The sequence below is a fragment of the Anastrepha obliqua genome, chromosome 3 (assembly GCF_027943255.1).
Source record: "Anastrepha obliqua isolate idAnaObli1 chromosome 3, idAnaObli1_1.0, whole genome shotgun sequence".
Taxonomy (NCBI): Eukaryota; Metazoa; Arthropoda; class Insecta; order Diptera; family Tephritidae; genus Anastrepha; species Anastrepha obliqua.
In genome coordinates, this window is record NC_072894.1 from 130,330,954 (window position 1) to 130,349,787 (window position 18,834).

The following is an 18,834-nucleotide window of genomic DNA, read 5'->3' on the forward strand; positions in this document are numbered from 1 at the left end:
GAGAGCAATCGTCTGGCACGATTCTAAGGGAATTTTCAAAAACCCTGCGATAAAATCTACGATACTACGATACGGCAGTGAAGTAATTCTCATTTACATTGGGCTCTCATTAGTTTGATCGTAACAGCTGGCAGGGGACTACGTTTACGTCGGTGACTGTTTGCAGCATAAGAGTTTACAAAGGCTTCAATGCATACATATCTGCTTAATTGGGTATAATGGCAAGGGAAAGGGTAATGGTAACTCCAAATGAAAGTACAAGTGTAATACTGGCTCGAAATCGAATTCGAAATTATAGCATATCGATAGCAGTAACTGTACCAGAGAATGTTAATGAAATTGATTAACATATTCTGCTAAAACCAGAGAATGTTAATAAAATGAAAAGGCGCAAATGTTACTGTTAAGAATTTGTAGTACAATTGAGATTTGAAAGGTTTGCTGCGGGATTTTAGAACATCGATGATATCGACAAAACACTGAGTTTTGCACCACACAAATTTAAAACACCACAAATCTCTTAGTAAACTTTACTCTAATAATAATAAATTATTTCCAAGATGTCATAAAAGTAAACTTTTTTTGATTGGGTCAACGTTTACAATTGCGAAAATGGAAATGCGCCAAAGTAAAAGAAATGAAGAGCAAGAGTTGGCGTGAGGCAGAATGAAAATTTTTCGAAGCGGCTCAGTGGTTTTCCCTTTTCGTGCAAAGTTTTAATTACAAATCATTCTTTGACTGTCAAGTCTGACAGTAACAACTATATTTCTCTGACTGTATCACTGACTGTTAATAAATTTCATTAACATTCTCTAGCTAAACTACCCAAAGATTTACGAATTCGAACTTGTACTGAGTTCGAAAAGGGCGTACGTATTTACATGCTTGCTCTCTGGCTGGTTACTTTTCGAAATTCGAACATTTTTCGAATTCGACCAACTAGCTGTTTACTAGGCGCTCACTAGCCGCTTGAGGGCTGCTAACTAGCTTGAGCGTTGGTTGTTTGGACGCCAAAAGTTGTTAACCATTGGCATTCGGTGTTCGCAATTCGAATTGAACGGTACAGTGGGCGCACAAGCGAAGCCATAAAGGGTGTTGAGAGTAAAGAGTAAAGCGGTTTCGGTGTTGAATTTGATTGGGGAAAATTTGTAAATAAATATAAAACGTGTTAAGGTGTTTGTTTGGAAAGCATTGAATGAGTGGCGGGGAAGGCGTGAGAAAAACAGAGAAAAAACGTTCACTTCGTCAATAATACTGCGCGCGCAAAGAAAGCTACGATATTTTATCGAGTTTTTATAAAAGCAAAAAACAAAAAGTTTTGACAAAAGTGATTCTTCAAATAATAAATAGTGCAATTTTTAAAATCAACACAAAAATCTCTGTTCAGATAAAAAAATCCTACTTACTAACGAGTACAGCAACTTAAAGCGCAAAACGAAGTCACGCTAATTATAGCGCACTTGTACAACAATAACAACACTCACACACATCCATTGTGTCTAAGCTGGTCTCGCACCGAAAATAAAAAAAAATGTGTGTAACTAATATTATTAAAATCAAACACAAATATTCATTATTTAGTTGAAAGTTTACTAATAATTTGCATAAACGTAACAAGATGCTAATGCATTAAATATATTATATAACCGTTGCCTTAGTCGCCAGTCAGAAAAACCTGTTTTGCACTGAATTTTCATGAAGGGAATGTGAAAAATTCCACAATTACGAGTAAATTATTTATTAATGCCTTACAAAGCAGGCTGATCATTTGATAGGGAATACATGAAGAGGAATGCGCATAAAATTAGAATAAAAATAAATTAAAATAAGTTGAAAGCAAAAACAATGTTAAACATTATTTTAATTGAAAAAAAGGCCATAAAATAGTTGATAGTAGAAGAAGTTTGTTATTTTAAATTTGCAGTTATTTAGGAGTAGGTATTGCTCTTTTTTTTGCCAAAAATTTTTTATTTATTTTTGAATAAAATTTTTTTTTTTTTTTTTGAATTTATAATATTTCAATTCTTTTATTTTTCAATTTCTCAATAATATTTCAGGTTAAAAATAATTTTCGCTTAATGTTTTTTCTTTTAATAGTTTTAATAACTTTAAAATTTCTGTTGCATTGAAATTATATGCAACATTAAATTTTTTTTTTTTTTTCATTTTTCTATTGAAAGTCTTTTTTTACAAATTTTTTGTAAATACGAAGTATTTAAATTCCTGTTGAAATATTAAATATAAATTACTTTTGAAGGCCCCGCATAAAAAAACCAATAATTCTCCGGATGTTCTTGTCAATTGAGCATTTAAGGTAGGCACTCATCTCTTCACTCATCTAACATCTCACCGCTAAAACTACCAACAACAACAGCCCCACCCCAATATTCGATATGTATTTGTATGTCACTAGTGTTTGCATAAGACACAGCTGAAAAGTGTACAAAAGAAATGAAGCAAGCTGCGTTAAATTCATTATGTAAATAATCGAACAAATAAATTTTATAGCTGTTACTCACATATAAATATGTTATAGTGCCTCTACTAACTCTCCACGAAATTTAGTGCCTATCGCAAGCAGTCTCTACTTACGCCCAGTCACAGCGCCAACTCATCACATCTCAGCACAACTCAGCTTCGGAATATGCTTCTCTGTTTGCCTTATTTGCGTATTTTTGTTGTATCGCAACTCTTTAGCAATAACATATGCATGTATACGTATGTATGTGCGTACGCTTGTAAAGCTGTCACAATTTCTGTTGCTTCTAAAGTTGTTGTTTCTCCACTCAAATTACTACTTAGCATATCTCGATTCAATTTCATTCGTTTCTTTGCTGCTTTGTTATGATTTTGTGTTCGTATTGCAGCGCTGAGTTAATTGGGGTTGATGATTCATAACTGCTGCCGCATTTAATAACTGAACGAAGATTTCCTCAAACAAAAAATTCCACACCTTAGCAATAAAACAAAAGTGTGAAAAATAATTAGTAGCTAGCCACCTGCCATGCCTCTCACCACCAGGCGTCTTTCAACCCTACAAGTTAACTGATACAAATTGTGCTTGTATTTTATTATACCGTTATCCTTTGTTGTTGTTCGTATTTTGTAATGGCGATTCACGTGCTTTGTTATGTGTTTGTTGTTATTGCGTGTCCTTGTTGGGTTGTTCTCGTTCACGTTTCCTGCCACTCTGACACAATTAGGTTAACAGTAAAATAATGGCTTTGACATTGAAGTCCAGCCTTTTCTGTTTTATTTGTTTTCATGTTTTCCTTGTCCTGTCTGTCGCTTTTCGCGATTTATTTTACTTTTTCTGCTGAGGGCTGGGTGACTCAAACCTCCTTTTTGCTTTACTACACAGCCCAAGAAGTGAGCCTGTTTCGTTGAAAACTACCATGAAAATTTTATATGAAATGCCTGTTGTTTAAATAACACTGAAAGACTTAATATCGGGGCAGATGCTTTTTAAAGTTTATATTTTTATTTATGTAAATAAAAAACGTTTCTAGTTGCCATAGTGAAAAGATTGTAAATCTGTCATCCTTGTCTAGTTGAAATATTTTCTCCTTATGTGGCTTTACAATCTTCGCGCCATCTTCCTCTTATATCAAGAACTCAAAAGTTGTGAGTGGGGGATAAAGTATAGATTCCTCACTCTTGGGTGCCAAATACAGGGGTATTTCCCCTAGAACGCTGCCTGAATTAGCAACGCCAAACCGGTTTTTGTATTTTTTATATGTCATTTAAATGATATACAGTTCAGCGTTTCCGACAGAGTCTTGCGTATCTCTCTCGGATGCCGTATTAAATCACAAAATAACGGCAGAGTGTGGTTTTCGTTCTCTTAGCTTAATACCTGGCAGGAGTTGTTAGGAGGAATTATTCTTATCACTCACCGCTAGATCTGTAATTCCGAACACGATAAATCGAACAAGATTTTAGATGCAATTTTGTTAATCCTCCACCATGTTATCCACATAGGCATAGATTTCTCACCAAGTACCAAACAAAAAATACTAAAATTTTATCAACCTTGCAAAAGCGACTTGCCGCTTTGTTGCTGTTGCCATTGTAATTGTGAAAGTGGGTGGGAAATCGCAATGTGTTTCCACATTTTCCACATTCATGCTCGCTGGGAACTAGGTCTATTCATAGCAAACCACACCCTTCGTAGAGTAATTGGTTTGATAATAGAAGTTGCTCGATTTATTGGCATAGCTGAAAGCGCTAATATGATATTATTACGTTATGTACATATGTACAGCTGTTGTCAGCTAATTAGAAACGCTTGATGAGCATAATATTAAACTGTTTAAATTTACCGTTATTTTTTCTCTTAAAATCATTTGCATTGCTTTTGTTACTCTATTTACTACCCAATGCGCCTAGTTTTGTAGTTGTGAAATTGAAGTACCGTTAATATTATCCAACGCAGTGCATGGGTTACTTAGTTCAAGGTAAATAACCTGAGACAAGTAATTGGAAACAGTTGTTCAATGGAAGTATATTCGGCAAGTTGCGTTATTTTAATAGTAATATAATCGACTTTTTGGTGTGTATATATTTTAAATTAGTTGTTTAAAAGCAACTAAAATATTCGCCTTCAAGATGTGTAATGGGAAAAAGCAGCAGCTGTACACCTGCCCTGCGCAGCTCCATTTTTGACCTTCGTAAAGCTGGAAAGTCGTACAGTGAAATTTCTAAGCAAGTCAAATGCTAAAAAAATGGTTTTTAACGCCTTAAAACATATCCAACTTTTTAAGACTGTTGACAATGCTCCACGTAAGAAAAGGCCCCGGAAAACTTCAGCAGAAATTGACCGTAAGATAGCAATCATCTCCAAAAGAGACCCAAAAAAGACTTTCACTGACATCCAACGGGAAATTCAGGATCAATATAATTTCGAAATATCCAAGAGGACAATTGCTCGGCGTCTGGTCGAATCTGGACTGCATGGCAGAGCAGCACGCAAGAAGCCCCTGCTAACCAAGATACAAAGGAGACGGCGAGTAGTCTTTGCGAGATCCCATTGGGTATGGACTCCAAATCAATGGAAATATATAGTTTGGAGCGATGAAACCAAGATAAATCGCATAGGCCCAGATGTTAGAAGGTATGTTCGACGGCCAATCAACCAAGAATTCAATCCTCGCTACGTTTCACGGGTAGTGAAGCATTGTGGAGGATCAATCATGGTGTGGGGATGTTTCTGGTGGAATGGTGTTGGCCCAATCCATAGGATTGATGGAATTTTAAATAAGGAGAAATACGTCGATATACTAAAAAATGTAATGTTACCGTGGGCTCAGGAGAATTTGCCTGTTATATGGAAGTTTCAACAGGATAATGATCCAAAGCACACGGCAAAGTTGACGAAACAGTTTTTCGACGAAAACTCCATCAATGTTTTGGAATGTCCATCATCCAGTCCGGACTTAAACCCAATAGAACAGCTCTGGGGTGACGTTAAAAAAGCCGTGAGTGCCAAAAATATCCCAAATATGGATGTCCTTTTTGCCGAAGTAAAAACGGCATGGCAAGCAATACCTGTGGCGCGCTGTCAGAATCTCATTACATCAATGCGCAATCGATGTGAGGCAGTGTTGAAGCTCAAGGGTTATGGAACCAAATACTAACATAATCTTTATGTAGATCTGATAATACATTACTGTTTCTTATTAGTAGCCCTATCCAAATCGTGCATTTCACATGCTTTAAAAAAATATATATATATTTAATAAAGAATTGCGATTAAATTGTTTTCCACTAGTTTTTAAGTTTATCATATGTTTAAATAAAATTGGCAAAAAGTTATGAAAATACGTGTTTAAAAGGAAAATGGAAAATTTATTTTGAAATGAGTGTCGTTTCTAATTAGCTGTCAACAGCTGTATATGTATATGTATATGCATACTAAAACAACAAATGTGCATAAATGGAGTGCCCAATTAACTACCGTCAATTGGGGAATTGCGTAAAGTAATGGGAATTTTGTTAAATTAGAAGATATCATCAAACGCAAGCAATACAAAATGGTATTTAATTAAAAAGCAGGAGGGTATAAATTCCTAGGTTAATTAAAGGTAATAATCCGTCTAAAAGTAATACCCCACTTAATTGAATTTGGTGGTTCTTAGAGGCTGGTTTTGAAAATACTCGAAGTATCTAATTGCGATGCCTGGTAAAGATTTCCGCAGTTTCATGTTTATATGTATGTCTTTAAATCATTCGATTATTTCCTTTCCTTCCAGCTAGACGGACTTAAACCGTCTGGGTTCTCGAATAAATGGTATCCAGGAATCAAAAGCTCATACTTTAAAACGTGACTCCTCCCTATCCTATTCATTTCACAGCCATAGGCTCCTCTAAAGAATAACAGCCATATGTCCAATTCTCCAGTGCCTCGTTAGAACTCCCATAAAAAGCGTTGATGTTCATTTTGACAACTGCCGTGAGTTGTGGGTTCTTCGTTCATCGAGCGTTGGCCAAAGTGAACACAATACTCTACGGGTTTAACCTCAATATCTGATATAGAATCCGAGACCATCAACTTTTTTTATGAAGTACGCTTTCTATTACTTTCTATATGCATAAATTGGCACTGTTATTCCCTTGTAATTCAATTATCGCGTGCCACAAAGTGCATACCTACATACATACACATATCTACCTATAAATAAATAATCGCATGCAAACACATCTACAGTATTGTGCACGACTTAAACAACGTTTTTTGCTGAGTCATAAATGTCAAACTTTTTTCTGAACATTTAAATCTATACCTTAATGTATTCAGAGTCATTTCTGCCCTAAGTAGGCTCTGAAAACATATGCATGCATCAAATGAAATGCAGTACCTCGCTCAGAAATAACTAAAATGTCTGTTAATAATAATTTTGTATCTGTAGTGAACCCAATAGCCGACCTTTTGTGTATGTTACTCTGATGCGCAAAAGGTTGTCCACATTTTATTGATAGAATGCGTGATGTTGCCAGTGTGGGCCGAACTTTTACCTTGCCATTTCACAAAAAGTAACGCTGCCGCAATTATTGAAGGTCTATTGAAAAATGGCTGCCTAGATTATGCACGTTACTGTACTATGTGTGGGTATGAAGGTGTGTATTTTTGTAGATATCCTCTGTGTCTCATATTCGTGCATATATACGAATTATAACACAACCATAAACAAATATTAAATAGAGTAAATTCACGAGCATTGCAATGACCTGCTTGCCAACCCAGCAACCCAACGGACAGCCAACTACTTCTGTTGCTGTTAGCGTCTATTGACCTGCTTCAGCTGCTTGTGGCCTTTTGCATGCTTTTTTACTACTTTGTATATTTTTAACTTGTTTGCTGTTTTGCTCACATTTTTCTAATTGTTGGCCCCTCTTGCTTTGAATCTCTAAATGCTTGTTGTTATTCGCGCACTACCTTTACCTTTTCCATTTTTTATTGTGGTTCTGCTTATCGCTGCAGCACGTGAATTCGTGGCGTTCACCTAAATGTGGTGTGGCAAGTTTTTGCACTTATTATAAGTGACTTTTGTGATTTTTATTATAGCCTGCATGCATGTGTGTGTGTATGCATAACAGACTTTGTTACCATCAGCTTTGCTGTTCGTGCATTAGACTTGCGAAAACTGGTTTGTCGCAATTGCAAGTGTGGCTATGCTCTTTTCACCGCTCTTAGTTCAGTTCTCAGTAGCTACAATCTTGGGATGTATTGCAATGTTGCAACAAATTTTTGCTGACATGCCTTTCTAGCAATGCGATTTTTTAATTGTCTGCTCATTCGTCGTGTGCGCATATATACATGCATGCATACATATACAGGCGCATAACAGCATACATAGAGACAGGAAATTGAAGCAATTATTCACACGCATTCAGGTTACATAAAATGTGTTGTAGTGAAGCTTTTCAGAAAAATAGCAATAAAAAGCAGTACAAATAGTAGAGGTGCCATTTCTGAGATTTGTGGGAGAATTTGAAGCATTAATTTGCTTTTAGTTAGAATTTCGTTGGAGTTTTTCTTAGAGCTAAATATTTCTACATGGTGATTTCTCCTTTACCACCCATATTTATATTTCCTTGTATTTTTTATTTATATATTTACTCTCCTGTAAAGCAGAAAGGCCGCCATTTACTTAAAAGTTGGCTTCTGAAAATTGTCGTTAACTGTATACGCAAGCTGCACAAGATTTTTCATCGGCAATGTTTCTTAAAAAATGTCTCAGCATTTTTATTCCCCAGCGTTTTTGGCGATGATAGGAAACTGGTAACTATTATCCTGATTTTCGAAAGCGGTAAAAAGTGTCGCATATTTTCTGATGCCCTTTACCATCTCGCAAGCGTAACCAAAGGTAAAACTAAACCTTTTACATTCCTACGGCAGTCGGTTCTACGTTGCCGGAACGACCCGGATTTATATCCGGTAAAGTACTGTCACTCCAGCAGCATTTCTGGTACAAACATGGGGAATGTTGATGTTGCTACAACAATAACTATCAACATAAAACGTATTTTACAACTCAGACTTTACTTTCAGCAAAGTCACTTGTAGGCCCACAGATTCCAACTTAGCAATTTTTAGTGCAAATCTTTGATGAAATTTGTTTCTGATCTGAAAGTTGACTACATTTACAAGGATCCAGAAAGTGTGATCTAAAATTTTATACAGCTAAGAGCTTAAGTAAGTTGCCTAAATAAAAAATTACTGTAATTTTTTGGATAAATAACAATAACAACAATAATAAAATCATCATCGGCAGTTTATTTCTTGCATACTGCGATGGCCAATAACCGAGACTAATCAGTCTATGGAGAGCTGGTTTCATGTGCTATTGAACATATTTCTGCTTTACTTAATCAGTCACGATTTTTTTATGGAAGTCACCAGAGCCAAAAAACAATTTGATTTTATGCAAAAACTCGAAAAACTCATCTTGAAGCAATAGCAAACATTTCTGCTCGAAAACTCGCCTCAAAATCAGGCAGATGGAAGAATAATGCCCGTTTACCCAAACTCAGAAAGGATCTGCGAATTTATATTTCAGGCCGTATATAATCAGTACCCTGTCCGATAGTAGCGACTAAAAGAGAGTGAGAGTTTTATCATGCATGCCCAAGCACTATTTTCTTTCACAAACTCAGTTATCGCAGTCTATAAGCGGACACTGACCCTACCTGTATTTCATTAAAATGGCGCAAAAATGGTCAAAGTTTAAATGACTTTCTCAAGCTGTACCCACACCTCTGCTACGCACAGCTTCAAATTTTGGAAACAAAAGACTTAGGCAACAAACTCGCACTTCTACTCTCATTAAATTTGAGTTCCCCAAATATCTCTAGCCAAATAAGGCTACTCACGTGCGATGTAGCGCACAGTTTAACCATAAAAGATTTTTACCAAAATGGCTCCAATAACAAACACTTTTGACGCCCGCTTATTATGTTAGTCTCGTCGATTTGTATGCAGCTATTGATAGACAGCAAGAAGCGCATAGGCTCGGCAGTGTCTAAATTTACTGTAAAAAAATGAAAATTGTCTTTGATACAAAAACTCAATAGTTTGTGAGCGCTCTGCCTACACGTATGCAAGATTTGACTAAATTCTCGAATATTTTCATGTTTGTAAGCACGTTTGTACGACTCTACGTAAGCTCGCCTAAGTGTTACAAGTCATTGGCCTGGTTATATGGCTTCACAGCGCACTTTGTTGGGCAATTGAATGGCAATTGAGGCCTAAATGGTGGATATCTTGGCACTGAAATGCTTGTGGAATGAATATTACATCTTTAAATGATTGAAAAGAAATTATTGTATTATTATTTAAAGAGAAATTTTAAACTAAACCCCTATCAAATGCATTTGTCTTTAACTTCGAAATAAAATTTATGCGCATTTACTGCGTATTTTCTAAAAAATCTCAAGCTTCGCTTCTGTAGGGCGGCAAAAACAGGTGTGGCATGCGGTAAAGATTTTTCTGTTTGCTTCGCATAAATACATACACACATCTACACATATAGAATGTATGTACATGCTCACATTTCTCCAGTATTTCGAATGATAAACCTCATTTTCGAATGCGAAGGTGCATAACTTCGAAATCTCAGCAACTGAAAAATACGCACCTACGTCACTCTCTGTTGTATTGGGCCGTCTGCATTTTATTCTCCCTGCAGACTCTGCATTTTTTCTCACATTCCTGCGCTCTCTGCGACTTTTCTTCGCGTTCATTCGTATGCCTGTGGTTTGTTTACATTTTTTATTTACCAACAAATTCGAAATGGGCAAGAAACTCGTTTGGCGCCTTTGACCATACCAAAACAAACAATTCCATGGTTTGCTTTCTATTTTGGACACTTTTTTCGTGAGTTTTATGACCCGTTTTGCGCGGCACGCCAAGTTTTGTCGTCATCGTTAATTTCGTTCAATCAACTGCAAATGCAATAAGCAAAAGAGGAAAAGTTAAATATTTTTGTAATCATATACTTTTAAAGTATTTTTGGGAAAACTCGGCCTAGAAAGTTTATTAAATTTTTGTACGGCTCGACACAGAAGCGCGCGAGCGTTGCGGGGAGTAGGCGTAGCCCGTAATGAATGGCATTTTTATGAGCTTGTCGCTGACGTGAATTCTAATTTAATAATTTTTGGTCCATAGTTTTTTCTCTTTTTATTTTCCATTAAAATTAATTTATGTAATGTCCGCAAGCATGGAAATGGCCCTAAAATGTTGAACTTGGCTATGGGCCTACATTTAATAGCTAGCAAAATCACGGCCAGAAATAGTAGAAGTTTTTTTTTATTACAATCGTTCATTGTTTTTTATTGTGTTATTGTTACAACAAGCAGTTGCGCGAATGGGTCGAGCGTGAAGCGATTGCTATCACGCATAATAAAATGACCCAAATCGAGTGAGTGTGCAGTCCGAGTGTTACCCTTTTAACCAAATATTTACATAGAGACTTATCATGCAATTTACCGAAGCTGGCTTAGGTGATATAACTTAAAGCAATACTTGTGTTTGTAATAGTGAGAATATTCTAAGGGGTGTCCCAAACTTCAAGCGAGATTTGTTTTAAATAGAAAACAAGGATTTTTTGAGATTATATTTTCTTTATTTACGCATAAAGTAGAAAGGACAGTAATATTTTTGGAATAGGGGCCGTTCATAAACCTCGTGCCCCGAATTTCAAAAAAAATTGGCCCCCTCCCCCCTTGTGACTCTCTGTGACAAATCTTTCCACAACTCCTGAAAGACGCGTGATAATTCGTGATATAACCGAGACGAACTTCTGAAAATCTTAGAAATTTATGGCAAAAGTACTTGGAAAGTATTAGATGCAACACTCGAAACATTTCTGGTACTCTGCTTTCGGTATAGCCACCAAATCGTCTTAGATTTTTCCAAACTTTCCTTTCACCGATTAGAACGCGTTCCCCGTTGTAGTTTTTTGACTCTATCAAACAGAAAAAACTCGCAGGAAGCCAAACCAGATGAATTCGATGGCTGTTGGATGTTATTCGTTTCGTTCTTGGTCAAAAATTCACGGATACTGATGGCACTGTGCGACGATGTGTTCTCATGGTGCCAAATCCACGAGTTGTTTTGCCACAAATATTTTCTCTTTTGCTGAACCACTTCACGTAAACGTCTCATAGCGCCCAAAAAAATAGTCTATTTCAACTATCTGACCTTCTGGGAAAAATTCGTGTAACCCATAAAAACTGTGAATATCCCTTTTTTTGACAAAAAACGACGTGGTTGTTTTCTGGCGCCGCTGCGGTTGACAATGCTGCGAAGTCAATGTAAGCCAAGTCATTGCTCAAATTTAACCGAATAGCAAAGTAAGTAGACCCCCCAGATCAATAGAGGTTTATATAAAGTCCAATGCTGTACATAATGGCATACATAAAAAACATATCAATAAAAAAAACAATAAATGAAAATAATTTCAATTTTCATAATTGGAGAACCCTATCTATACACTTTTAATTCTAGCTGAGTGGACGTCGATTTTAGAAAATGAAACAATGTAAACCAGTTAGAAAAATATAAACAAATAAAAATAGCAGCGAAAGTACTACCAATTTAATTTTTCCCACCCTCTCACGAGAGTTAAACAATTGCCTAAGGTCTAGCCCCTGTTTCCTATGGGAGATTGCCAGACACTGACTGATGTGGCATAGGCAATGTCGCGTGCAAACATGCTGGCATACTTTCTCGTGTTTGTATGGGCGAATATTTTTACTTGATCAGAAGAAGCGGTGGCTGCACACACACACACAATAAACTTTTCCCAAATGCGTGTGAAGAAACACGCATATATGGGCGTATGCCACATTTGTATAAAAAAGAGGTTGTCTGTAAAGTCGGTTTACTGACGATAGTTTAACGTGACAACGTCATAAGAAAATATTGATGGAATGGTTGCAATTTTCAAAACAAAATTTTAATTTTATTTGTTTGATAGATATTTTGTATGGATATAGAGGAGGAGGTAAATGGAATTGCAATGGAATAGGTCAAGTTACATTTACACAAACGTGAAAAATGACGAAACATTTATCAAATTCATGAAAGATATGCTCAATTTCGATTGTGCATCAGACGTTAATAAGTCAACAACACTAAGAGGCACCATCATCGATTTGCCTTTTTCAAGACACTTTACGCTCGAAACACTCCCTTTCATTTCCTACTTTTTCTATTATCGTCCTATTCTCAACAGAGAAATGGTTCATTACCATGCACACAGCAAGAAGGCATATGCAAATACAAGTATGTGAATTTATATACAAATGCGCATATACATACATATACATACATATATATGCTCACTCAAGTAGGACAGAGCCAGATGTCGAACGTTGCCGAACGCGGGGGCCGATTGTGCTCTTTGTCGTTCGTTCCGCGCTCTCGCTTGCAGTTCAAGCACATTAGCTTACATTTGCTTGCGTACGGAATAGATTCGTATATTTGATATGTCCATATGACTTGTATGCATCTTTACATATAGATTTGTTCTTTTTGAAAATTGCGCGAAATTGTATATGTATATGCATGTTTATACATATATTAGTATACAACATATCTTATAAGGTATATGGTAAATATTACCATACATTTTTTCCTTCATATATAATAAAAAAATTAATAATAATAACATTAAAACAACAGGTATTATTAACAAACTTGGTTTTATTTTAAATTCTTCAAGTAAATCAAATTAATAATAATCAATAAGAAGGCATATGCAAATACAAATACGTGAATTTATATATGTACATATGCGCATATACATACATATATATGCTCACTTAAGTAGGAGAGAGCAAGATGTTGAACGTTGCCGTTCGTTTGCTTTGTTTGCTTTGTCGTTCGTTCCGCGCTTTCGCTTGCAGTTTATTCAAGGTAACGACAAATGAGCAGGGTAACGACAAAAGAGCAACGTAACGACAAATGAGCAAGGTAACGACAAATGAGCAAGGTAACACTAATGAGCAAGGTAACGACACATTTTTTCGTGCGTGCAGCCGGCTAAATCGAATTATAAGACGTTATCACGTCAAAAGCAAAAACAAAAACGTTACTGTTTTTTCCATCGAAATAATAACATTCATAATATTTTAAGACTTCTGCCAAAATATTGTTGAAAAATACTAAAATTTACGTTAGCTGGACCAGTTTTGCTGAATTTGCTTTTTATATAATTATGCGTGACCTTGACAATTTGCTGTTGTTGTTTTTATAGCAACCAGTGTTGTGTAGTCCCCGATCGTAATCGTCTAATTTATCTAACGATAGGCCCAGGAAGCAGGCTGTTTCGATGGGTTGGGTTCAGAAGAAGAGGGCTGTTATGGGAGTGTGTTTAAAAGGTCATGTAAATAGGTGGATGTTGTTTTTGTAGCAGCATAAACATTCCCCATTCTTACATACGGGGAATGCAGCTGGAGTGGCAATTATTGGCCGGATATAAATCCGGGTCGTTTCGGTAACGTAGAACCGACTTCCGTGGAAACGTAAATAGGTGGATAGTATCGTGCGGTGTATCCTCACTTGCCGGACAATTATTGAGAATGTCGGGGTAAATTCTGGATAGGTTGGAGTTTAACCTGCAACAATATCCAGGCCGTAATCGAGCTTTGAGTTACCAGACCAAAGTTAGATGAGTCTTACGAAGCAACTGAAGCTCTTCGTATGCAACAGGTGGGGGTTGGAGTTTAGCAAGGTGGTGATAGTATCTTTACGAATGCCAATTAATATCTGTCTATATGCTGTTCAGTCCAGTAGTTGCAGTTGTGTTTGGTCCTGGATCTCGTCGGTGTGGCTCAGGTCAAATATCTGTAACTACTTGCTGAGCATTCAACTGTGCTCCATGCTGTTATTAGGTGGTAAAGAAATGCAGGAATTCATTAACTGCCATTAGTCAGCATTTTTTTCAGAAATCCATAATTGCTAATTATTGTCGCACAGGCAGGGCCCAAGAATAGAATAGAATAGAACAATGATGGCGCCTTCCGAATTCGCCGTGTCTTATTTGGCCCACCCTGTATTTCCCGACTTAGTAACTTCCCAAGTTTTTCAGACTTGACAAGCTTTATCGGCCAAAGCTAAACGACATTTATGCGCACATTTTAAAAACCTCGATTCTATATACAAGTTCACTATGTTGCATCATGAATCAGTATAAACTATTTGACCTTCGCTGGATGTTTTGCACAAACACTTAATGCCTTAATAAGCGAAATATGTGTGAATGCATGTAAATATGTTTTATGTGTACTTTTGGGAAAATGCCATCATTAAATGCTTGAGCGCATTTTCAAAACGATATGTGTCTATTCGTTGATCAAACGGCAGCTGACATGCGAGCATTTGGTATGGCGTCATAGCAAAGACATAAATTTAGCAGCCAGAAAAATTCAAACAATCAGTTCATCTGTTCTACTAATCTATTATAAATGTATAACTAAATAACTGAATTATTACACTGTGCGACAGTAAAATTATACTTTTATGGAGACCTAGCACAACTTGTGGCTATAGAAAAACTAAAAAAAATGGTATAGGAGAAATTTCCAATACACCCCCAAAATCTCATTTTATGGCCATAAAACCGTTTTTCAGTAGGTTGATGTGAAGAATAACTCCTAACTTCGCCAATTTCCATCCGATTTCGAATTTGCTTTTTTAGTTCGAAAGAACAAAAACAAGCCCTTTTGACAGTGTGTTGGCAATTTTTCTGAAATGACAACTGACGAGACTGTAGACGGAAGTATTTGGAATTTTTTTATTTTTTCTCTATTTTTTCGACTTTGACATAATTTTTACGATATTATCCGATATTGAGGATTTATTTTAGTACACTACTGTTATAGTAAATTTAATTTTGCGTCGAATGAGCTATGTTTGACTGTCTTTGAGTTGTGTGAGTTTTAAGATTTTTTTTTCTGATTTGGTATGTAGATATAGCTTACGCTAAATGGGAATAAGGACGTGTTTTGATGCGTTATTATAGATACGTAATATTTACTGGAGTATATATGTATACATAAGAGTACACTGACATATTATAGCACATTTTTTTTCAATGGATATATGGAAAAGCTCCCAAGTGTACCAAAGTTCACACTGTACATTGATTAACAAAAGAAGTTTGTTATTATAATTTAACTTTATTAAAACGTCAAAGCTTTATTTTTTGTTTCATTGAAATTCAAGAGATATGAATCAAAACGTTGCCAGAAAAGTCGAATTTCTCAATATTCTCCGATGATGTGGCATCATCAGCCTTATCATAAATCAGATGATTGTTATTTTTGTAAAACGGACGTAAACGGTCATCATTATAAAACTCGAAAGCACATAAAGTATGCTGATGTTGCAACTGTTAAGAATCCCGTAGTCTTGGACGATATGATTGACTCAACTGCAGGTCATGAACTGAAGGATGTTCAACTCATTGCTGATGATGATCAAACTGATAACAATAAACCTGATGATGAAGAGTACTTTCCGTCTGGTTCTAAGTCTTCAGAACGACACATTGTATCAAATTCAGATTTTCAGGATTTTTCTCGTGATTTACTTCTATCGGGAAGAAAATCTGAAACGCTCGCTTCTCGATTCAAACAATTGAATTTAGTTGATGACGACTTAAGATGAATGATGATGATCGAATTTCTTACAGAGAAGTACTCAGAACTGATGAAGAGAATGACAAATGTACCGTACCATACTAAACTCCAAAGGGCCGTTTCCAATGCATTTTTAAGTTTGGAACCAGTTCCGTTGTGTACTGCACCGTACCGCACCGTACCATACCGTACAGTGCTGCACTGTACAATACTCCAATAAATATTATGTGTTTATAATGACACTTGTTATCATTTTCATGCTTCGAAACGCATACCAAATCTCGTAGTAAAAAAAAGAAAAAATCTTAAAACCCACACAACTCTATTAATTTTAATTCAATTACAGTCAAATATAGCTCATTCGACGCAAAATTAAATTTACTATAACAGTAGTGTACTAAAATAAATCCTCAATATCGGATAATATCGTAAAAATTATGTCAAAGTCGAAAAAATAGAGAAAAAATAAAAAAAATCCAAATACTTCCGTCTACAGTCTCGTCAGTTGTCATTTCAGAAAAAATGTCAACACACTGTCAAAAAGGCTTGTTTTTGTTCTTTCGAACTAAAAAAGCAAATTCGAAATCGGATGGAAATTGGCGAAGTTAGGAGTTATTCTTCACATCAAACTACTGAAAAACGGTTTTATGGCCATAAAATGAGATTTTGGGGGTGTATTGGAAATTTCTCCTATACCATTTTTTTTAGTTTTTCTATAGCCACAAGTTGTGCTAGGTCTCCATAAAAGTATATTTAATTTTTTTTGTCACACAGTGTTATTACTTATCTTTTTGTTTTATGTCTTTTTTTTTTTTTTTTTTTTGATGTGCTAATGTTTAATAAATGCGCTGCTAATCTCATTAATTACTAACTTTGTGGCTATGAAATTTCATTTGTTCGCATACAACTCTTTCATCCAGAATATTTCCATACCGATCGATGAGCAATCGTTTTGCGCAAAAATAGACGATTGCTTTGTGTTGCTGCATTTTGAGTTCAAGGTATTTTATTTAAAGTGCCCGCCTACTTGCGCCACAGAAAGGCATTCAATTGTAACGAAAAAACTTAAAACATCTGTCAGAATGAGCTATCTTCGTTCCGTAGGTAAAATGAAATGTACATAAAAAAGAGCTTTCGATTATTGTATGACCCCATTATTTTCTATTGCCTCACCATAATAGTATATTTTCCAAAACCATTTAATAACATTGCGAACTCAATTAATTGTTACTTTTTTTATGTTATTCTTTGACAGAAATCTCACGCGTAGAGATGACGCCAGCGGAGGACTCCACCTACACAACCAGTACTGGGTCGAAGCGTGCCAGCTATTCTTTGATAGGCATTAAAGTTCTTGAATTGGTAAGTTACAATTGCAAATACTCGTACATATACGCATGTGCCTGTGTGCGCTGGCAAGCAATTAAGTCTTATGTCTACACATTAACTTAATCCAATTAAACTTAAAACAACTCCTAAAGTAACACGCAATCAACCGTTTTGTCGTTGTAGGCACTTGTTATCGTCTGTATCGGCCTCATCGATGAGCCATCCACTCACTCACATCTGCGCGTCTTCATAACGCCGCGCGTTGTCGCGCTGTGCTATGTAACCTTTGGCAGTCTCCTCATTTATTCGTCAATTTATTTAATTATGGCATTGTTCGGCGATATGTGCGTATGCCCGTAAAGATGCTTCCCCTTTTTGTACAAATTAATCTATTTTTTTCTTTTTATTCCCTTTTTTTCACTTTCGTTCACAGCACTCCCTGGCGCACTGCGACTTTGTGGTCTTTCGTGGGCTTCATACTCCTCATTGTCACGACGGCGCTACTCTTCCGCGATTGGTCGACTACAAAAGAACGCAATTATTGGCACCCGAATATGCAACGTCTTGACCTCGTGCTTGGCGCTGCTTCGGTGGCGTTGGTAAGCACACTTATCTATTTGGTCGATTTGTTGGCCACAATACGTTTTGGCATTAGTGGTGAGTTGGAATAATCGAGCGAATATGATCGATTGCATGGAATTTCGATTGGATGGAAGATTTATCGACTTCTGGCAGAAGATCACCTTGATGCTGTAATATTTACAGAAAAACGAGTATAATTTGTTTATAATATGTTTTATTAATAATTTCTACGGCAATAACTGCAATAATTTTATATTCAATATTAGTGTTAAGTTCAATGTAATTTTTTACTTACACATATTCATTTGCATACAGACATAATTGTAATGTTAAGAGCAATCGAATATTTAATATGCCATGGTGAAGTTTTTTTCTTTGAAATGTACAAAAAATGCAATTATTAATACCGAATAAGAGTGACATACGAGTATACTTACAAATTAAGTGCAAAATTGAAATAAATAACTTTTTCAATACTACGATAACCAATAAGCGTTTTTATGTTGTAGCAAACTATTAAGGGGGAAGTCTACTGTGACAAGGGAAAAAACAGGCTTATTTTCCGGATTTTAATTATTCCTAACAAAATATTGCTCGTATATAAAATCTATTTAAACTCTTATCTTTATTATATATTTAAGTTTTTGAAAAAAAAATTTTAAGTCAAAATATTCAAAATGGCCGCTGTGGCACTTCTGCAAGCGCAGGTCCGCTTTTCTTAGGTGCCTAAACGGTGTACATGAAATCTTACGTTTCGGTGATCTAAAACAAAAAAAC

General features: G+C 35.9%; 1 protein-coding gene across 8 annotated transcripts; it reads left to right on the forward strand.

Moving 5' to 3' along the window:
• Positions 1-1,009: 1,009 nt before the first annotated feature.
• Positions 1,010-18,542, forward strand: LOC129240967 (uncharacterized). Of its 8 annotated transcripts, none has more exons than XM_054877050.1 (5): positions 1,010-1,412; positions 17,067-17,250; positions 17,402-17,508; positions 17,659-17,819; positions 17,909-18,542. In XM_054877050.1, exons 2-5 carry the CDS (start codon positions 17,229-17,231, stop codon positions 18,144-18,146), a joined length of 528 nt encoding a protein of 175 aa, XP_054733025.1. In that variant the 5' UTR covers positions 1,010-1,412; positions 17,067-17,228; the 3' UTR covers positions 18,147-18,542. The 8 variants fall into 8 exon arrangements, with proteins under 8 accessions (XP_054733025.1, XP_054733027.1, XP_054733026.1 ...); XM_054877052.1 differs by having other exon boundaries at positions 1,016-1,412; positions 17,163-17,250; XM_054877051.1 differs by having other exon boundaries at positions 1,016-1,327.
• The last annotated feature ends 292 nt before the right edge of the window (positions 18,543-18,834 follow it).